This window comes from Triturus cristatus, chromosome 7 (genome assembly GCF_964204655.1).
Source record: "Triturus cristatus chromosome 7, aTriCri1.1, whole genome shotgun sequence".
NCBI classification, from domain to species: domain Eukaryota; kingdom Metazoa; phylum Chordata; class Amphibia; order Caudata; family Salamandridae; genus Triturus; species Triturus cristatus.
Genome location: NC_140590.1, coordinates 1,876,331,669 through 1,876,354,800, shown reverse-complemented (window position 1 = coordinate 1,876,354,800; position 23,132 = coordinate 1,876,331,669). Strand labels below are relative to the sequence as shown.

The 23,132-nt window shown below is 43.8% G+C and overlaps 1 protein-coding gene and 1 long non-coding RNA gene across 2 annotated transcripts in view; one reads left to right on the top strand and one right to left on the bottom strand.

Annotated features, from left to right (window-relative positions):
- Nucleotides 1-9,391, top strand: part of LOC146813583 (uncharacterized) — a 105,636-nt gene extending 96,245 nt beyond the window's left edge. The window contains exon 3 of the long non-coding RNA XR_014966046.1: nucleotides 9,366-9,391. This is a non-coding gene — a long non-coding RNA (uncharacterized LOC146813583). The remainder of the gene's footprint in view (nucleotides 1-9,365) is intronic.
- The window catches only part of LOC146813582 (butyrophilin subfamily 2 member A2-like), a 105,677-nt gene that overhangs the window by 53,431 nt on the left and 29,114 nt on the right, over nucleotides 1-23,132 (bottom strand). The window contains exon 4 of the mRNA XM_085614776.1: nucleotides 21,204-21,347. Coding sequence (XP_085470902.1) covers nucleotides 21,204-21,347 — 144 coding nt within the window. The remainder of the gene's footprint in view (nucleotides 1-21,203; nucleotides 21,348-23,132) is intronic.

The window sequence follows — 23,132 nt, the reverse complement described above, 5'->3', positions numbered from 1 at the left end:
ACGGAATAAACTCTAAAAACACTTAACTTGGGTTTGCTTCGTCCTTTCCAACATTCGGGATTGTAGGACGAGTACTGGATATATATATATATATATATATAAATTCACTGAAAAAACATAGGTTTCAGGGGCGTTATAGTTAGCTGGAGTTTTCACTCGTACAAAACCATAGAAATTCCCCCGTTATAGTTAGTTCAACTAACTATAACTCGCGCGCCCGCAATGCACTGCTGATGACGTCCCATATTACATCACTCATGACATGGTCAGTGACATCACTCATGACATCACTGATGACATCTCAAATGACATCACTGATGATATCACTGATGACATCATCCAGTGAATGTGTGTTTTTCTGAAAATTACATATGTTTTATATATGTATATCTCAAGGTCGATGGAAGAATAAATGGGTATATAAGTGTCTAAATGGATGATTTGTTTTTGAAAAATTGATTGTATAACTGACTGATTATTAAGTGTATCTTAGTGAATACATGGCTTAGTGAGTAATGTTTAAATATGTAAATATCTATATCAGTCTCTCACTTTGTGTATAAGTGGCTGCATGGGTTGGTGAGTAGCTACATGAGTGTCTATATAGGTTATTAGTTGTTTTTTTTAGTATCAGTATAAGTGTCTGATGTCTGTATGGTTCGGTGGGGGGTATTACGTAGTGCATAGGTGCATGAATGAGTGACTCACTGTTTGTATGTCTTGAAGACAGCATGTGTGCAGGACTGTATGGGTGGATGAGTGTGTGCATGGGTGTGTTAGTGAGTGAATGACTGTCTCAATAGTATCTCTATGAGTAACTACATATGTTTTAAACTAGTATATGTGACTATTGGTGTATATAAGTGAGTATATGTGAGAGTGAGAGATTGAAAGAATTCCTGTCTGAATAAGTATGTGTTTCTATAAGTGATTGTTAAAAAGACTAAGTATGTGTAAGTTTCTGTAGAAGTAAGTGTGGTGGTGTGTGTATAACTGTATATGCAGGTAAACGGATGTTTGATTCTGTATTAGCATGAGTGACTATGTGTGTGAGTAACTTTATGGATGAGTGGCGTTGTGTAACAGGATGTATAGGTGTATGAGTACATATGATGAGTGAGTACATGTATGAGTGACTGTATAGGACTGTTGGTGAATGAGTGAATGTGGATGTGGATCTTACAATTACTGAATAGGTTGTTGTAACTGGTATTGGTATGTCCATTGTTTTGAAAATTTTAATTTCTTTTTTTGAATGTGTGTATCAAAGGTTATATTAGGGGGAGAGGAGGTCTGCCACTCTATCACAAGGATGATGTCATCAGTGATGTCATCAGTGATGTCATGAGTGATGTCACTGACCATGTCATGAGTGATGTAATATGTGACGTCATCAGCAGTGCATTGCGGGCGCGCGAGTTATCGTTAGCTGAACTAACTATAACGGGGGAATTTCTATGTTTTTGTACGAGTGAAAAGTCCAGCTAACTATAACGCCCCTGAAACCTATGGTTTTTTCAGTGAATTTCTGAGGTTTTTTAAATGCTAATTCCTAACTATAACGTGCCTGAAACCTATGTTTTTTTCAGTGCATTTCAAAGGTTTTTTAAATGCTAATTCCTAGCTATAATGTGCCTGAAACCTATGTTTTTTTCAGTGAATTTCAAAGGTTTTTCAAATGCTAATTTCTAGCTATGCCTACAGAGATAGGACATGTGAAGAAAGAAGGAAAAACGCACAGAAAGAAAAAAAAGAAATGCAGAAAGAAGCAACAGAAGTCCTCAAAGACGTACAGAAGAGCAGAAAGAAGCCTTGTTGCAAAATCATCCTGTACCCTCAACTTTTTCAGACGGATACTGGTGGTAACTGAGTCTGACTAACCAGTCCTAGAGCCAGTGCTATGTTAAAACACACTCAGAATACAGTGAAAACACCTACATACACATACCAGGGAACACTATGCGTTGGGGTCCCCCTGTGATTAGCATGACCTCCTCTGTAAGCCCCTAGTATATAATAGGGCAGGGGATTAAAACTACCTCTTAAAATGCACCACAGGGCGTGTTTGAACATGTCACCTCATGCCCCGTCCCCTCCCTTCCCCACTGTGTAAACACGCCCTGTAGCCGTTTTAAGTTGGGAGATTAAGTCCCCTTGAATCCTGAGGGTCCCTAGGGTCCAACTAGACAACTAGGTACCTCCAGTAAGCGCCACAGAGCTGCGCTGCAGAGAGGTGTAAAAAGTGGCACGGCCTGCACCACCTCTCTGCAACTCAGAGCAGTGGTGCTTACTGGAAGCACCTGGTGGGCTAGTTGGACCCCAGGGTCCCTCAGGATTGAAAGGGAATTATTTCCCCAACTTAAAAACGCGCCACAGGGCCTGTGGGCGTTCTGAGTTGAGAGATTAAGTCCCCTTGAATCCTAAGGGTCCCTAGGGTCAAACTAGCACACTAGGTACCTCCAGTAAGCGCCACAGAGCTGCGTTGCATGGAGGTGTAAAAAGGGGCGTGGCCTCAGAACACCTGTCTGCAACGCAGCTCCCTGGCGCATACTGGAGATACCTGTTGGGCTAGTTGGCCCTGAGGGTCCCTCAGTATTGAAGGGGAATTAATTCCTCAACTTACAACTGGCCAGGGGGCGCGTTTGCAGAGCGCTGCAAGGAGGGGGCGTGGCCTCCGGCCCGATGCCGGTCTTTTATTTATTTATTTTCAAGAAGGAGGGCTGTGTGGCCCCCTTTCTTTTTCTAATTTATTAGCCTTGGGGACCCCATCCCCCAGGGCCTGCACCCTAATTTTTTTTGTTGAAAAAAATTAATTTGGCCCTCCCAAGGCCTTAATCGGCCCCGGGGACCCCAACCCCCAGGTCATGGCCTTTTATTTATTTTTTTATTCTTTAGGAGGGGGCTGTGTTGCCCCCCTCCTCAGGCCACTTATGGCCCCGGGGACCCCATCCCCCGGGGCCGGCCTTTGTTTTTTATTTAAAAAAACAACAAACATATATTTATAGAAACACCTAGGACATGCTGGACAAACCGTATGTACCTATCACCATGACGATTTGCGTGATATTCATTAAAAGGCGACTATGCATACAATGAATCCACGTAGAATGTATTCACACCGCTAGTGAAGCTCTGACATGTCTGACACCCTACCGTGCCTAATCCCGGCGCCCCCGCTGGTGGGTACTCTCCAAGTAGACACCTTTGTTGTTTATTTATACAAACATGGGTAGCTATTGACGGGCACATTTAATACACATGCACACCAAGCCATTCAAAGGGGATTCGACAAACATTCAACCAAACTATGCAAGAAACCCCCTCACGGTTAATAAAACACACATCCACCGCTGGATGTATATTACTTTTTATTTTACTCTCTGGAAAGGAGACAAACCTCACTTGAGAGTCACAGCGTGCTCCTGGCTGAGCCCAATGCTGTGTTACACCCACCAGTGCCCGCCGAGTGCCACACACCTCTGTGTTGTATTCCACCAGCTAGTGCGTATGCTATGACACTCTCTAGCCCATGTGCACTGTAACACCACCCCGTGAATATGTCATACCACACTTGCCTTCGCACAGGTTATATTGCCCCATCTAACGTGCCTTCCTCGATGCCTATGTTATAAAGCACAGCGCTATGCCATATATATTACAATCTGGGATCCATATCTTTGTCACAGTGCATATGCAATGTTACACTACCCAGCACATATTTTATATTACAACTTTAGAGACTACTTAGGTTATGCAATACTGCCCTGTGCATATTACACTCCAAGGCGCATATCACATAGCAAGCGCTAGTGCCTGTGCTATCTCGCGCTCTCCAATGAATCTGTCATTGCGCACAATGTATTGCATATTATATTTCACGCCCCGGTTCATCTTATATCACACTTTTTGGTGCATAGTTTATACCATATACTATATCTAGTTTTCATTTTCAATCGTGCTCTCAGGACTATGTTCTATATACCACTGCGTCCACCTACCCTTTTCACGGGCATTACATTTTGCGATGGGGGGTGGAGGGTAAGGGGATGTTTCTGCCAAGTGAGCCCGGAGTCACAGTCCCAAACGTCCTCTTCTTCCTGAATAAAAGTGAGATTATGCTGCATACTTGTTCATATTTTAAGTAGTTCGCACAGACACACATTTTAAAAACAATAAAGTTCCTAATACCCACCTTCTATGAACAGTTAGCTTGCTGTCCCATCCACCTCCTCCCTATCCTCTGTTGTCTGAATCCATTTACTAGCCTCCTCCCTCCTGCCATGCATGGTCTGATGTGCTGCCACTGCCCTGCATTTAGCATGATGTACCAGTCCACTCATCCTGCCCTCCATTGCCCAATTCTATGGCCCATCATTGACCTCCTGCTTAGCCTCTGTGCTTTGCTTGCTGCCCCTATTCTCCTTTCCCCTGCCCTTCGATGTCTTTGTGCATGCCCCTGCTCCATCCTTTTTGACCACCATGTTCCATGGACCTGCCACTCTTATCTACTCTGAGTGCTCTGTTGAGCTGCCACTCTTCTACCACCTGCCTAGCATTGTCAGATGACTGTAACCTGTCCCTGCCACCTCCACCCTGCCTGTCCACATGCCATGCCCCTATCCCCTTCCTCCTGTCCTCCATGGTCCATTTTACTGCCACACCCTTCTGCCCTCCCTGGTCTGTTTTGCTGCAACTGCTCCTCCTGCCTGCCCCGCGCGGTCTGTTGTGAGGCCCCTTCCCCTGAACTCTCTTGTCTGTGCCCAGGTCCTGACCCTCCCTTCTATCCTCCATGGTCCTTTGTGCATGCCCCTGCATCCTCCTTCTTGCCCATCATAGCCATTGTGCTGCCACTAACCCTCATGGTCTTCTGTGCTGCCATGGCCCCTCCCACCTTCCCTGTGTGGTCAGCTAGCTGCTCCTGACCCCCTCCCACCTTCCCTCCATGGTCTGTGTGTATGCCATCATAGTCTCACTGTTGCTCTCCATGGTGTGTCTTGTTTCTAGTGCCCATCCTGCCTTACCTCCATGGTCATCTTGCTGCTCCTGCCCTGCCCCCTTGCCCCCAGCCCTCTGTTTCCATGTGCAGACCCCTATTCCCTCCCTCCTGGCTTGTCGGTTCCATTGTAATGCCCCTGATCCGTCCCTCCTACCCTTTATGGTCTGTTATATTGCAGCTTTCTCTCCTGTCTGTCCATTATGGTCAGCTAGCTACCATTGCCCCTTTCCCCTCTGTTGTCTGTTGTCCATGTGCATGGTCCTGTCCCCTCCCTATTGCTTTCTATGGATTGTTGTGCTGCACTCCCGTCCCGCATGCCCTGTGTGGTGTATTGTGCTGCTGCAAACCCTGATGCCTGCCCTGTAGGGTCAGTTTGGTGCACCTCTCAATGTCCCTCCTGTCATCTGTTATCCGAGTCCATGTCTCTACCCCAATTCCTCCTGCCTACCATGATCCAATGTACCATACTTGCGAACATTTTGACCTTGGTAAGAGGGAGATTTTGAAATAAAACTGGGGTATTGATTTTCCCCTTTGAGTTACATTGAAAAAGAGAAGATTGTAGACAGGAAACAGATCAAGTAAAGCCCATTTGAGCTTAAAAACATTGGACGTTTCCTGGCTGAAACGGGTCTGTTGGCATGTATGGTTGTATGACCACTGCCTCTTCCTTCTGTCCACAATGGTCTATTATATTGCCACAGCCTCTCTTGCCAGTCCTGTATTGTTGGTTTGTTGCCCCTGCCCCCCTTTCCACTGCCCTCCATAGTCTGTTGTGCTGCCACTGCCCTTCCTGCCTGCCTAGTGTGGTCAAATTGTTGCCTCTGCACTCTCCTACCTGCCTTCAATTTTCAGAGTCCATGCCCCTGGCCTCTGCCTCTCAACAGTATCTTAATGAACAACTAGATTGCTAAAATTCTATATTTATTACAAAAGTGTGGAATGCCTGACGTCATCTTGATGTAATCAAAACTGTAATGCCTAGAGCATTTCCTTTAGAAATTACATATATGAGAGGGTCTTATTTGCATCAAAAGTATGGTTAGTGCTCTAAAAAACTAAAATGAGGACATATTTTCTGAGTTTTAAAATAGCGACAAAGAACTTTTAAATTATTTGTAATCTTAGTTTTTTCTATCCAGTTGACCACTTGATTAAATGTTGCATCCAAGGGGAGAGGGTGTGGTGTTACTTCCAGAGCTGTAGACTTTGCAACTGGGGAACCAGGTTGGAGTTTCTGCTTCAGCTCAACATTCTGTGATTCTGGTCAAATCACATAATCTCCCCATGTCTACAACCAAAATGAATTTGATCTTGTGTGATGTAACCAATGTTCATGTAAAGCACTCCAATACCTGACAAGTCTGCACTATATAAAACTGCAAATACACAAAAAATAAGTGTTTTGCACACTTCTGTCATTGGGCTACATTTGGGCTACATCTGGGTGATATTTGGGCTACATTTGGGCTCTTTTGTCTCTGGTGGCCATTTTAGGAGATTTATTTGTTATGAAGTTTCGTAATTTCCTCATTTACTGCAGTCTCCTCAGTAGGAAATGCTTTCAGTTTTTTACTTTGATTCCATCAAGAAGGTATTCAGATATGTCACACATTTGCCATAAATTCTGAATGTTAGCACTCTAGTTGCTCATTAGATCACTGTAGTAAAGCTACTGCTCACCACGGAAGTCTGCTGCTAGTATTAGAAGTGCATGTTTCAGGCTTAATATCAGAATTTTTTAATGAAATAGAAGAGGATTTGAGAAGTCACTCAAAATGTGCCCTAATTTTTCTTTCTTCAGCACTAATCATAATGTCTATGGCAAAATGAACCCCCTCATTGTGTTCCTTTTTAAATTAAACGTTTTAAGTGTTACCAGTTTATTCCAATCAAGATGGCTTCAGGTGTGCCATACTTTTGTCATAAGTAAGACAGTAAGCGCTCTAGTTGTTCTTAAGAACACTCTGGGACATTCTGTCATTGGGCTATACTTGGGCTACATCTGGGTGATATTTGGGCTACATTTGGGCTCTTTTGTCTCTGGTGGCCATCTTGGGAGATTTATTTGTTAAGAAGTTTCCTAATTTCCTCATTTACTGCAGTCTCCTCAGTAGGAAATACTTTCAGTTTTTTACTTTGATTCCATAAAGAAGGCATTCAGATGTGTCACACATTTTCCATAAATTCTGAATGTTAGCACTCTAGTTGCTCATTAGATCACTGTAGTAAAGCTACTGCTCACCAGGCAAGTCTGCTGCTGGTATTCAAAGTGCATGTTTCAGTCTGCATGTCAGAATGTTTTTATGAAATAAAAGAGGATTTCAGAAGTCAAAATGTGCCCTAGTTTTTCTTTCTGCAGCACTAATCATAATTTATATGGCAAAATGAACCCCCTCATTGTGTTCCTTTGTAAATTAAATGTTTTAAGTGTTACCACTTTATTCCAATCAAGATGGCTTCAGGTGTGCCATACTTTTGTCATAAGTAAGACTGTTAGCGCTCTAGTTGTTCTTTAGAGCACTCTGGGAAGCTGCAGTAGAACACAAAGGAATCAACTGACAGTTTCTGCCCTTGTTGGATGTACATGTTTTACTGAGAATGTCAGACTTCATTCTTACATGACTGAGAAAGATAATGTGAATTTACAGAAAATATGCTCTCAGTTTAGCTTATAGATCACCTTCCAAACCTCTGTGGGAAAAGCATGAGAAAATATTTTTCTCTCAATCATGATATCCCAGCAGAAGGCTTTTTCACATGGTAAAATCACCTTAGAACACACCACAATGGGGAGCGCGCGGCGCGGCGATTCAAGATGGCCGCCGGGTGAGGAGCTCCGCTCGGAATATGCCGATTCGAGCGTGAAGGCGCCTCATTAAGGCAACGGAGCTTCGCTCCAAGGATGGATTCGAGCGTCGGAAACAGTGGAGACTATTTCGGCAGGTTTTTCTGATCAAAATGCTGTTTTTTTACCACTTTAATTGTGCAATTTCTGCTCTCCTCAGATGGCGGCCGCCATTTTGTTTTTCCTTCAACGTTTTTTTTCCTATTTTTGATGCCACTGAGTTTACTGGTTAGTCCTATGCTGTTTTCTTATGGTATCACGGAGGTGCATTGGTATACCTTATGCCCTCTTTTTGTGCCTGCAATCGCTAGTTGTTGGTCTCTTCTGCTGCTTTTGTGGCCCCTTCGGACTGCATCTCTTAGCAACCACATCAGAGGGAGCCAGCTGTGCCTCCGGAGACTCTGTACCTGTTGCTGTGTTGATTTCGGTCATTTTCAATTTTTGCTACGCTTCCTCTTCCTCTTGCTACGCATTATCATCGCTGTCCTGCCTGCATTCTGCCACTGTGTTTTTCTGTCATACCTGTTTGCGACACCGTCAGCATGGAGGGCGCACATCCAACCAAACCTCATGGGGGCTCCGCTGGGGGAAGGAAGGACTCAAGTACTCCTTCTGTCAAACGCACCAAAAAAGATCCGCCTTCCCCAGTTAAGTCTCCGTCGCCTCTCACCCTTGAGGATATTATGGAGGAGTTGCGCCTCATTCGTCCTTTTATGACAGACACTGCTGCCACGCTTCAGAGATTAGACGACAAGTGGTCTAGTTTGGATACGAGACTTTCTGAGGTGGAGCAGAGGATTAGCGCTGCACAGGATGTTGTTACTAAAGTTGACACTCTCACCAAGGAAGTCGACCAGCTTAAGAAGGTGGCGGAGGATTTGGAAAACCGCAATAGGCGCACCAACCTGCGCATTTATGGTATTCCGGAGGGTTCGGAGGGGTCTGACATGATTCAATTCCTTAAATCTCAAGTCCTTCAAATTGTTGGCCTCCCGAAATCCTCAGACTTTAACATACAACGCGCTCATCGTTTGGGGCCTCGGAATGCATCTTCTGCATCTAAACCTCGTGGAATCATAGCATATTTCCTCCTCTACTCAGATCTTATGTCAATTCTCCAGGCCTCCAAGCAGCATAAGCAAATGATTTGGTCAGGGCACAAGATATTTTTCTCTCAGGATGTTTCCAAGCCTACGGCCTCTCGTCGAAAGGAATTTTTGGACCTTAGACCGGCCTTGCGATCTATGAATGCACGCTACGGTTTAATCCACCCTTGTTTTTTCAAAGTGACCTATAAGGAGAGAACTTTTAGTTTTGATGATCCTGCCGACTTGCGGAAGTTCATCCATACTCATAAGGGAGAGCTTATGGAACTGAGCAAACCCTAGTTGACTTTTTTTTTTTTTTCTCTTAAGCCTAGGACTATTTTGTTCTTCGAAAATATTCTGTTCATTGCTGTATAATTCTTATATCATTTTGTCTTTTCTTAGCTCATCCCTTGTTTTTTCCCTTGTTTTGCAGGATTCCCTTATGTGACGTTCTTGTCAAGGTCACCCTATGTCCTATCCTGCTGTTTCTTGGTGTTTACCCTGTTCTGTTGCTGTTTCCTTCCCTAGATGTTTGGTAAGTTCCTTCACCTGTTATATTTGATTGTTATATTGTTCTAGTTTTTCAGTTTATAGTCTTTTGTCTTTTAGTTCTTTCGATCTCTGTGGTAGTCTGTTATCCTACATGCTCCTTTTAGTGCGGCTGTTTTGTTTTTCGTCGCCCCCCTCTCACAGTAATGTTTTTCGTTTACTTGCCTTCTGTGGCTAAAGCTTGTTGGCTTTTTGTCACCCTCCTTTGGATACCTTTCGGGGGTTTCTGTACCCCTGCATCCTCTCCTCTATTTTCCCCTTTCTCCTCTTCGCTTTTTCCCCCTTTTTGCTATGTGTCTTCCCTTCCTCTTTCCTTTTCATACCTGTCATTTCTATGCTTTTGGCAACCTCTTTACTATTTGTCACACATCATATTCCCTTTTCTCTTTTTCCTGACTATGGTACCTCTCTGTTTTTATACTCTTTTACACTTTCACCACTGTATTTTTGGTGGTGGCCTACTTTATTCTCTCTTCCTTCTGCTATTTACTCTGCTTTCTACTTGGGTGTCTTCTATTTTCAGCTTATTTCTCCTTTTCTACGCTGTCTTAAACTTCATATCCCTTTCTGCTTATCTTTACCTCATTCTCGGGAATGAATGGTCTTCGTATTATCTCCTGGAATGTTAAGGGCGTTCGCAATCCTGTTAAAAAACAACGTGTTTTATCCCACTTAGCAAGATTGAAATGTCATGTTGCACTGTTACAAGAAACTCACCTTAACTCTCAAGACTTGTCCTCGTTGCGTAGACAATGGGTGGGAGAGGCATTCTGTTCTCCAGCAGTAAATGGCAAAAATGGTGTTCTTATTTTGTTTCATAAGTCATTATCTGTTCAACTGCACAATGAATTCCATGATACTTGTGGTAGGTGGCTATTTCTAGATGTCACTGTTAACAATTCACAACTTTCTTTCTGCAGTGTTTATGGTCCGAATGGTGTTGATTTATCTTTTTGGAGGGACTTCTCTAAGCTCCTTTCTTCTCATGCAAGTGATAACCTGGTGGTGGGTGGTGACTGCAATCAGCTCATGGATCCATTTTTAGATCGTAAATCACATACTAGATATGTACCTAATAGAATGCAAAAGTCCTTTTTTAACGCCATCTCCTCTAGAGGTCTTATTGACTCATGGAGACTTTCTCATCCCGATACTTTAGAATTTTCTTTTTTCTCCCCAGTGCACTCTTCACATTCCCGTATAGATTATTTTTTTCTCACACAACATTCTTTCCAATTTATGACCAACTCAGAAATAGGCTCAATTCTTATATCTGACCATGCTCCGGTTATTACTGATCTAGACTTTCCCTCACCTACCCCCACCTCCAGGCGTTGGCGCTTCAATAATTTGCTCCTCCTTGACTCACAGTTTGTTGAGCAATTTAAATCTTTTGCGCAGGAATTTTTTACAAATAATCTCCATTCCACCCCTCACTTTCACTCTATTTGGGATTCCTTCAAGGCTGCTGCCAGAGGCTTCATTATTGCTTTCGTCTCACGGAAAAGGAGAACTGCTCTGTCAAAGTCGGCCCAAATTCTTAAGCAAATCAAGGACTTAGAGCACCTCTACTATACCACTAATTCTTCAGATGTGCTCTCTTCCCTTATTAAGGCAAAGTTACAATACAATAAACACTCTTGGGACTCTGCGAGTAATATTCTTCTCAATTTTCATTCTAAGATGTATGGGGGACGAAATAAGGCTGGTAAGTCTCTTGCTAATTATCTAAAAATTAAAAAACAAAAATCTAAAATAACAACTATTACTGATTCACACGGAAATCCTCAACATTCCGACGACAAAATTCTCGATTGTTTTGTCCAATATTACTCCACGTTTTATACACCTGAATCCGTTCCCTCACCTTCTCAAATTGAGTCCTTCTTTCAATCTCTCCCTAAGTCCTCGGATAGTCTTGTGGACCTCTCATTACTTGACGCCCCTCTCTCTGAAAAAGAATTACTTAGTGCTATTACTCTTCTTCCCAAAGACAAAACCCCGGGCCCTGATGGCTTCACGGTTCGGTTTTATCTCCACTTTAAAGATATTTTGTTACAACATTTATTTTCTTTGATTAACTCATTTGTTGTTCTAGGGAAGTCCCAAGGTTCTTTTACTCAGGCTATGCTATGCTTAATCCCTAAAAAAGATAAAGATCCCTCCCTCTGCAAAAATTATCGACCCATTTCTTTAATCAACACAGACTGTAAAATTTACGCTAAAGTTTTGGCATCTCGTATTAATAAGGTTATCCCAGATCTCACCAACATTTATCAATCTGGCTTTGTTAAAGGCAGATCCATTACTGACAACTCGAGAACCTTTCTTAATATTATTCATTTGGCCTCAAAGATGGACTCCCCTATCGCTGCTATTACCTTAGATGCCGAAAAGGCATTCGACAGAGTTTGTTGGGACTTCATGTTTGGTGCTTTGCGGTGGCATGGATTTAGTCCCCCCTTCATCCATCTTGTCAAACTGTTATACTCTGCCCCCTCCACTTCTATTTGGGTTAATGGTTCTCAATCCTCTTATTTTTCTTTGCATAGAGGCACAAGACAAGGCTGCCCTCTCTCCCCTCTTCTTTTTATTCTTGCGTTAGAACCCTTTTTGGAAAAAATTCGTCGTTCATCATCCTATACTGGCTTCGTATTTCGAAACATCAATATCAAGTTCACGGCATATGCTGATGATATTCTGCTTTACATTTCTAACCCGTCCACCTCTTTGCCCACGCTCTTTTCTCTACTACAAGAGTATTCTCTTGTTTCCGGGTACAAACTTAATATTGATAAATCCGAGGTTCTGCCACTTAACAAATTTTGCCTTCCTCATATGTTTCAGGGCTCAGGCTTTGAATGGAACTCAGGGAATATTAAATGTCTGGGTATCCTATATGCTAGCTCTATTAGAGAGACTGTTCGGCTCAATCAACAAGATATAGTTAAAAAGCTCTCTTCCCTTATAGAGCGTTGGTCCCCCCTTTTCCTATCCTGGTGGGGAAGGCTCGCCACTATTAAAATGATGCTTCTTCCGATTGTTAATTTTTATCTCTCAATGCTTCCAATCTCCCTTCCTCTCCATTTCTTCAAAACTATAAACCGCATTTTCACTACATTTTTATGGAATAAACGTAAGGCGAGGATTTCTCTTTCCCGTCTTCAACAACCTAAAGATCTAGGTGGTGTTAACTTTCCCAACATTGTCCGATTTCACTCGGCTTTTACACTAAAACAGATCTGGCCTTTCCTTTCTGATCTGCTTGATCCCCCTTTGACAGCCTGGAGTGCTATAGAGCTTGCGCAGCTTTCTCCTTTTACATTTGCTACGGCTTCCCGACTGTCTCATCCTCCACAACGCCTCCTTACTCCTATCTTTAGACACTCTAAGGCACTTGCTCTTTCTGTCTTTCGCTCTTCCCTCTCGCCGTTGAAGTTTCATTCCTCAATCCCAATTTGGTATAATAAATCCATTAAGATTAATCACAGAGCTCTTTTTTGGAAAGAATGGATAGATAAAGGTATTATCACCTTCGACTCCTTATTTAGCAATAATTCCTTGCGCGATTTCTCTGATATACGTACCTCTTTCCATCTTTCCAATGCCCACTCCTCCCAATATCCCTTGCTCAAAAATTCTTTAGATCTCTTTATCTCTCAGGGCGCCTCACTCTCCAACACTGACCCAACCACTTTCCCGCTACCGGACTTCTCTATTCCCCTTAAAGCTGCTGCTATTTACAAGTTACTCTCCTGTTCCCCTGTAGAGAGAACAAAGTCCAAACTTGAACTGTCCTGGGAAACGGATCTAGCCCAAGAGTTTCCCCTTCAAGTTTGGAATTCCTTATGGTCAAAGCTACATACTGCCTCACGTTCTGCTAGCACCACACAGACCTTGTATTTTTTTTATAATAAACTTTTTTTCACTCCCTCTGATCTTTATAGGTTCAAATTAATTGACTCTAAGAAATGTTGGTCTTGCCCCTCTGACAATAGTGACCTTTTTCATATGTTTTTCCACTGCCCGTTGGTTAAGTCCCTCTGGTCCCGTGTTTGGTCTAAACTGAACGATATCTTAGCTACCAACCACACATTTGAGATCGTCCATATCTTTTTGGGTGGTATGGCTCCTATATGGGATGTTTCTATTAATGTACGTAAGTTTATAGATTTGTATATAGCCATTTCTTTACAGATAATTACGTCCAACTGGAAAGATACCTCGAAGATCTCATACAATGCATGGTGGAATTTATTGTGTCACCACCATCGGCTGGATCGTGCTTTCGCTACCACTGTTCCCCTTCTAAACAAAAAGGATTTGTTATGGTTGCCACTAACTAATTTTCTCTCTCAACATGTCCCTTAATCTGCTGTTTTTATTTCTCATTGTTCATGTTCTACATATAGTTCTATCTTATGTATTTGTTCATTTGCTAGCTTACGGTACTTATTTGATGCTTATCTTGTACATTGGTTGCATTTCCCCCTCCCTTCCCCCCCTTCTCCTCTTCTCTGCCCTCCCTACCCATTAATCAAAACCCTAAAATGCTTTTTCCCTAAGTATATGCCCTACCTTTTCACTGGCATCTTTTCAGAGTATAATTGATTCTCCTCTATATACTGTTTCGCTGTATTGCCTTTGTCTTCTTTTCTTATATTTTTTGTACTGATGTTTTACTTTGATTATGCTATTTAATAAAGCTTTATAAACTTAAAAAAAGAACACACCACAATTCCTAAAATGAGTATGGTACCATCAACAAATGATTTATAATGTAACTAAAGTCTTAAAACCTTCTATTAACTGCAATGCTTTTTAATGAGGTGCTATCATGTATATTGGTCCCAAGATGGCTGCCAACACTTCTTGGATGAAGTGCTGACAGCCAATCAGATCTCACGATGAGATGTGTGGTTAGGCTCCGCCCAGATATGTATGTGATTTTACTTTTGATTTTTCTCAGGAACTACTGAACAGATTGACACCACATATGCAAAAGGCACATCCCTGACCTGAGGACTACCTCTTTGCCAAATTTCAAGTAATTCTGTTCAGCCGTTCGGGCTGTACCCTGGACTAAAGGTCCCTATGGAAAATTGCATGGGGAAAACGCGTTTTGGGACCCCCCTTTTTTCTCAGCCCCCGCTTGATGAATCCCCCCGAGACTTTCAGTGTAGGAGTGGAGCGCCCCACCTATTTTGAAAATTTCGCGAGGATTCGTCAACCGGCGCCAAAGTTATTCCAAATAGAATGTTGCGGATTTCCTATGGAAACACGGTCCTAACTATAACTATCTACTGGCGACCGCCAGTAGATATTTTATATATATATATATATATATTCACTGTAATAAACAAAGGTTATAGGGGCATTATAGTTAGGAAATAGAACTTTAAAAAATGTAGAAATTCACTGGGAAAAGAAAAAAGGTTACAGGGGCGTTATAGTTAGGCTCAGAGTTTACACTCACAAAACCATAGAAATTCAGCAGTTATAGTTACCTGAGCTAACTATAACATATGCTTCTGCAATGCACTGCTTATGACCTCACATATTGCATGACTCATGACATGGTCAGTGACATCACTGATGACATCTCAAATTACATCACTGATGGCATCACTGATGTCATCATCCAGTGAGTGTTAGCATTTTGTAAACGATTTTGAGACTTAAAGTAATTTACCAAACTACATAAGTAAAATTACTATTCTTTCTGTACTACTAATTAGTGATACTATTTGTAACATATGTCATCTGATCTATAATCCTGTAATTAAAGCGGATGTAATTTTTTTCAGGCTCTACACTGGCACAGGTCTCCTGATGATGTACGTGTATGGTAGTGCTTTGCGACAGTCTAAGCTGTTCATTGAGACGTCACTCCACAGTGATGGCTGAGTAAAGTTCTGTTTTGCCACATATTGACCAGTTTCCTTAGACTCCTGCCCTTCAACATGAATGACTGTAGTAGTACATTACTATAACTTCATCTGTTCACTAAGACCTTTCTCCTGGGTGATGACTGAGTGTCGTAGACATCTACAACACTCTGACCTCCCTGCTCATACCTTTCTCCAGGATGAAGGATGATTTTACTAGTGGCTTGTGACATAGTCCCTTATGCATCAACACATTTCCCCATAGACAAAGAATGGATAATATATTTTGATACATCAGGCCCATATTGCCTTGTCCACTGTGACCTTTGTTCTGTGTGTGTGTTGTTGTGTTGGTTTCTGATAGAGTTACCTATATGGTTTGATTTGTTACTTTGGTGGTTAGTTATTAGAGCAATGAATTTCAAGAGGCACGATTATCCACAACCAGCCCTCTACTGAGTAATAGCTGAATGTAGTAGTTGTTGAGCGTACAGCGAGCCCTGTGCTATATGTCTGTCATCCTTCTTCTTTCATTATTTTAAAAGGATTTAATGGTATTTTATCAATTATATTGAAGTTTACATTGGTGGATTATGTTATGAGTGATGTCATATGAGTTGTCATGACTGATGTCATCAGTGATGTCACTGACCATGTCATGAGTGATGTAATATGTGAGGTCAGAAGCAGTGCATTGAAGGGGCGCAAGTTAATGTTAGCTCAGGTAACTATAACTGCTGACTTTTTTCGTGTAAAATCTGATCCTAACCATAATGTCCCTGTAACCTTTGTTTTTTTCAGTGAATTTCTAAAGTTTTTTCAATTCTATTTCCTAAATATAACGTTACTGTAACCTTCGTTTTTTTCAGTGAATTTCTAAATTTTTAAAAATTAATTTCTAACTATAACGTGTCTGTAACCTTTTGTTTTTTAGTGAAATTCACTGTTTTTTATATATATTTTCCCAAAATTCCACCTATAAGTTTAATCTAGTAATTCTGTTTTTTACAAGTATATAAATGCATTTTATTTTCACAATTATTATTAATATACATTTTAAAAGCAAAGAATCACAATTCAGGCTAATCTTTATATGTGTATATGAGTGTGTGTAAGAGCTTTTGTGGGTCTGTGAGTGGGTGTGTGAGTGGCTTTATGTGTCTGTGAATGGGTGTGTGAGTGTCTGTATGGGTCGGTGAATGGGTGTTTGAGTGGCTTTATGTGTCTGTGAGTGGGTGTGCGAGTGACTGTATGGGTCTGAGAGTGGGTGTGTGAGTGACTGTATGGGTCCAGTCAAGTCAAAATTCTTAATTTCTAAGAAATAAATTGTTACAGAAATATTGCACATTATCCAATGCATAAATATAAGCAATCAATTCAGCCAACACACGACTTCGGCTTATGAGGATATAACAATATGAGCATTTAAAATTTCTCCACAGTAAAACCCAATAGAAGGTCAACAGCCCAAAGTCACACATATATTAAAAACATTTTAAAAAGAAAGAGAGTGACAGATTACTAGAAGCGTGCGACTCATTTTGCCGAAGTAAAGTATAAAGTGTAGTGTGCTTAGCAACTTATTGCAATCACAAGGGACTCTCTTAATATACTTTACTGGCAAGGTCAAATTTGCCATCTCCAGCCCCAACCTTGTCAGGGCATCCTCTTAATACGGTCAGCAACTGCTTACCAGTTAGTGGCCCAACACTACCGTCCTGAGGGGAGAACCAACATTGGGGGTCATCATGATGTCGGGCAGGCTGACAGGCCGTCAGTGGCGGTCCGTCCGAGATTCTGGGAATCGGTCTGACAGCCGGATTACAATGTCGACGGTAGGGACACAGGGGTTTGGGGGTAGGACCGCAGCCTCCAACAGAATCAAAGATCCCGTCTGGGAGGCAGTCAGATTTCTAACCCTACAATGGGGCGGTGCCTGCGCAGGCAGTGCTGTAGGGATTAGGATATCTCTTTCCGCTGCCTTTATATGGCGGTCCCACCTCCATCAACAGGCAGCCAGAAAGGGACTTTGGGGGCCCCTAGCAGGGCCCCCATCCCCTGTAGACCACTGCTAAGTGGCCTGGGGGAACATGTATTGTCTTCTAGTCAGGATAGAACGTCGAAGGTCCAGGATATATGTTGCAGAGTTTCGTCCAGGGTAATCTAATGTCCTAGGGACTGGATTCCTATACTTATTCTAAGTTTAGGGGATGGACTAACTCTAAGGCCCCACCTATGGGTGGGCTTGGAAAGAGGGGTGGTTACACCCATTTCCTTTGTCCAGTTTCACGCCAGAGCAGGGGCAAGTAGCCCCTGCAACCGGTTTGAACTGGACTATGCACAGGGACACCAAATGTGCCCCCAGTGCAGGACTTCAAAGCACCAGCGAGTGTTCCCGCCCAGCCCCAATACACATCTGCCTGTCTGGGGAGGTGGTCACACCTCCCTTCCACAGGAAACCTATTTTCCAGGCCTTCCCTGCCGGAGTTTCAGTCAGCAGCAAGAGGCCAGACCCGTGTCTGTGGCAGAGGCATCCATTTTGTGATGTCAGGGCTCAGGAAAGTCCTTTCGGGTTTGACCAGTGTGAACATGTCTCTCCCTCTAGAATGGCCGAATGCTATCCCCGCTGCAGAATTGGCGGGAGTGGGGTAGTATTCCAAAGCGTTTGACACCAAACACAACATGTTTTGATGCAACCATTCCAAAGTTAGCATTTACTGCGAGGTTATAATGCACTTAAGAGTATATGGTATGGCTGTATCACAGAACAGCCATAAGGAAGTATTTCTGAAAGCTGCAGAGGGGCTCAGCTCATGCTTGGGCACCCTCTCACACAAAACCAATCACTCTGCCTTCAGGATTGTCAGGGCCTGCCATAGGAGTGACTTATAGGTTTATATGTGTCTGTATATATATATATGTGGATATAGGCAGCCTATACCACTGTAAGGGGTGCAAGCACATCCTTACCCAGGCTGCAGTAGCAGACCTGTGGTGCCATTTTGGTGTGCTTCCCAGGGGTGGCATAATACATGCTTCAGCACCTGGTAGGCCTCTGAGGTACCTATGCCCTAGGTACATAGTATACCATATGCTAGGGGCTTATAAGGCCCTCCAGAAACCAATTAGATATGTACCTAATGTACATGGAAACCATTTTAGAGAGGAAGCAGCTAGGCTGGGGTCCTGATGAGCAGGGCCACAGCCAGACTAAGGTCGAAAAACAGTGAAACACCAGCAAAAAGTGGGGGTACCCATGTGAAGCAGATCCTACTCTCCTACACAGAACAGGATTCTGGAGGCAGGTTCAAGGAGGGAAAACTCAACCTCAAACTGGTTTTACCCTGGGCGTGTAGCCCTGTGGCAGCCACATCTCTAGGGTGGGCAACCAAGCAACTGATTCCGTGGAAGGGTTGTGCTATCTTGAAAGGGGCAAGAATATAGCACTCTGGAATAGCCAGATGCCAAACATCACAATGCCTTCGTCACTAGGTAGAAAGGGACCAAGTAGCCCATTGGCTAGTGACCGTATGATCCCCTCAGGGCAATTTCCTGGGATAAATAAGGCACCTGTCACTCTGACCCTCAGACCACTCTGGAATCAGAGAGAGGACCAAAGAAGGACTGCCCAGCTGCCCTTGGACCCGCACTAAGCGAGGCTGCACCGTCGGAAGGTCTGTACCTGCCTCACTTCATGATAGCAAAGTTTGGACTTTGCCTGCAGCTCCTGGCTCAGTAAAAAGTTGACTCTCAGACCCAGCCTACAGCATTGACTCCAAAGATCAGTCCGCTGATCTCCTGGAACCAGCTCTAGGGACACAAGAACGGAAGAAGCCCAAATCGACAAGTTCGTAGCCACCGCAGACGTTTTGCCACTACTAGTCGCTGGGTACCTAAGAGGATAAATCTGGGAGAGCCAAAGGTTGCACCTGAGTCTGCCTGGTCCGGGAGTCCGATCCAAGTCTGGATTCTTTGCACCCAAGGGACACTAGCCCACACCTAATGTTTTTGCCTCAACCGCGGTGGAGACAGACCAGTAGCCCATCATCGGTTGGCCTGCTTCTTCAATGTCCTTTGAGGGACCCCGATCTCTCTGGCCAAGTTTGGCCCACTTTACCCGTTGTCGGAGAAGTACCCACAAAGACACCCCCATCGACTGCAACACAACTGGATCATTCTTTTCCTTTTCCTGCATCAGTCCGCATCTGTTCCACTCAGTTGATTTCTATAGCCGTTGACTAGTAACATTTCGATCTTGCTTTAAACATGTTCTGGTGCCCAGGAAATTGTCTAAAGGGTTGTCTCTGGCACCCTAGACCTCTGTCCTGCCAGAAGTGGTCATCCAACCCGGGCCGTGGTTGCCGAACTAACTGTTTCAAACTTTTCAAACGTCTCTGTGCCTAATAAGGCTTCGGGAGTAGGGGCCACGCACCTACCTCCTCTTTAATTAAAACGTAATGGCCCTGGAAAATGTGGCCCTCATGGCCTTATAAAGCTCAGGGAGGTGGGCCACACGGCCCCCCCCCCTCTGCCTTTAATTAAAAAAAAAAAAAAACAGCCCTGAGAATGAGGTGCTCAAGGCCTTTTTAAGACTCAGAGAGAGGGAGCCACATGGCCCCCATCCCCTTTCATAGAAAAAAGCCCCGGAGTATGGGGTCCCCAGGGGCTAATAAGGCTAAGGAAGGGGGCACATGGATGACTCCCCTTTAAAACACATAGAGTCCCGTGGCCAACCCACCTGCCGGGTTGACCTTACATATGGTAATAAAATATTACTTTACATTAAAAAACGGAACTCTAGAAGTTCACTGAAAAAAACAAAGGTTGAAGTAACGTTATAGTTAGGTGAATTTGCCAGTGACAGCCTTGTTTTGAACGTAAAAAATCACAGAAATGCACCAGTTACCTTAAGCCCCCGCCATGCACTGCTTATGACCTCACATATTACTTCACTCATGACATGTTCTATAGCATCATTTATGACATCACTGATGACATCATCCAAGCCTCCTTTGTACACATTGCTCTATAAACGTACATAGCATTAGAGCTCTGAAAGTAAATGCAGAATAACTCAGAATAACACGAAGCATCTTTACGGCTGTCATACAAACAACCCCCAGAGGTGAAGCAAGCTTGTGTTATGTGCAGCATTGACCCAGTGCCAAACCCAGAGACCAAGTATGTGCAATGTGCTGAGTGCAGCTGCCCACTGGAGTCAAAGGACCGGGGGCATCTGTCCTCTCTCTCCACTTCCTCTCTCAGGGCCCAATTCACAGAACTAACTTAAGACAAAATCCTAAACTTACTACCATTTTGGTATTCACTGAAGGTACTTACTCATTTCGGTAATCACAGAAGTTAGGACTCCTAAATGCCTTCTGTGAATACCCAAAGTCTTAAAGTTAGGATTTTTCTCAGTTTAGGAGTAGTAAAGTTAGGAGTCCTAACTTTTGTGAATACCGAAATGAGTAAGTGCCTTCTGTGAATACCAAAATGGTAGTAAGTTTAGGATTTTGTCTTAAATTAGTTCTGTGAATCGGGCCCTCAGTCCCTCCCTGGGCTCTTACTTTGTATTTTTAGAGCCACAAGTGCAAGTTGTTCAAAAGCGGTGCAGGCTCTGGCAAACCTGAGCTACTTTCAGAGTTTGTTCTGGTCTGTCCTAGAGCAGAGGTGAATTTGAATATATGGAAGATGGGGGCCTGCAAAAAACACATTAAAAACAAGCGCTGCTCTGTGCAAGTCTTGTAATTAAATTTAAATGTCCAGAACAATCTATATTTCAATTCAAAAATCAAATGTGTGAAGAAAGTTAAAAGGTAAATTTCTCTCACCTCTGTGGAGACACAGAGTCTCTCTCAGATGAGGCTGCAAATCTCTCCATGGAGAGGAATCTTCTGTTCCAGTCTCATTCCTCACCCTGGGGCAGCTCTGTCCAGGGAGACGTCCTTGTCTGTCATGAAGGTTGCACTGGGAAACTGGTACAGAGGAGGGACAGACAGTTACAGAGAGACAGAGAGAGGGGCGAGGGAGACAGAGAGAGAGACAGAGACAGAGAGGGGGGGGAGGGAGAGAGAGACAGGTACAGAGAGATGGAGAGAGAGAGTAGGATGAGACAGGTACAGAGAGACGGAGAGATGGAGGGAGATACAGGTACAGAGAAATGGAGGGAGGGACGGTGAGAGAGAGAGATACAGGTACAGAGAGATGGAGGTAGAGACAGGTACAGAAAGATGGAGGGACGGGAGAGAGAGAGAGACAGGTCAGAGAGGAGCCAGGGAGGAGGGAGAGACAGGTACAGAGAGATAAAGAGAGAGGGAGGGAGGAGGGAGAGACAAGTACAGAGAGATAGAAGGGAGGGAGGAAGAAGAGACAGGAACAGAGAGAGAGAGAGTCAGGTACAGAGAGATAGAAGGAGGGAGGAGGGAGAGACAAGCACTGAGAGATGGAGGAAGGGAGGAGGGAGAGACAGGTACAAAGCGAGGGAGCGACATGTACAGAGCGATGGAGGGAGGAAGGAGGGAAAGACAGGTACAGAGAGATGGAGGGAGGGAGAGACAGGTTCAGAGAGATGGAGCATGGGAGGAGGGAGAGACAGGCACAGAGAGATGGAGAGAGGGAGGAGGGAGAGACAGGTACAGAGAGATGGAACAAGGGAGGAGTGAGAGACAGGTACAGAGAGATAGAGAGCGAGACAGGCAAAGAGAGATAGAGGAAGGGAGGAGGGAGAGACAGGTACTGAGAGATGGAGGGATGGAGGAGGGAGAGACAGGTACTGAGAGATAAAGGGAGGAAGGAGAAAGAGGTAGAGAAACAGTAACAGAGAAAGAGGGGGATAGAGGAAGGAAAGAAAAGAGGAAGAGAGTTGGCAGAGAGACAGTGGAATATAGAGCGAATGGGTGTCCGAGAGGAAGAGAAAGAGGAAACGAGAGGAGTCGAGATCAACCTGATAAAGTGGTTCATGCAACAAAGTGTTGAAATGTTTGATGGGGTCTGGGAGTGACTCCTCTTTGTGGGTCTGGCAGCAGAATATTGTGGAATAAATATTGTCTGACAAAGATACTGTGCCATAAGTATCCAGTGGCGGCTCCACTAATCAAAAGGAAAACTAAAATGATAATAACATATCGTTATTATCATTTAAGTTTTCAGAGACTCTCGGGCGGGGCTGGCCACAGCAGGGAGAGGAGTGGTTTGCAGTCCCTCAGTGCGCTGGACTGGTTGGGTGGCCCTCTTGGGCCGGCTGAACAGTGATGCGCACTTTGCATCTTTCCCACCAGGCTGCATTACACAACCTGATGAGGAACATGCAAAGGCTCCATGTCCCGGTCTGAGAGCTGATCCACGGCGCTCAGACCAATCACAAAGGTGCATTGCAGCTTTGTGATTGGCTCAGGGGAGCCTGGGAGCCCAGGTGCTTCCTTCTGGTTCCTGCTGCCGGACCGGAGACAGGAAGAAGAGGACGGAGGAGAGGCGGTGGCCGGCCATCACAGGTAAGTGGTTTTTAAAAACTTTTTTTGTCCCCCTTCCCCCACCCTGCCCACCGCGTAAGTATCAAACATTAGAGTTAGAAAATCAACACTCAAAGAGATTCACTTTTTGTAAATGATATTTTAGACACACTGGGCCCGATTCACAGAATTAACTTAAGACAAAATCCTAAACTTACTACTTTTGGTATTCACAGAAGGCACTTACTACTTTTGGTATTCACAGAATGGATTTACGACTGCTAACTTTACGTCCACACTCGTGCCGGAAAT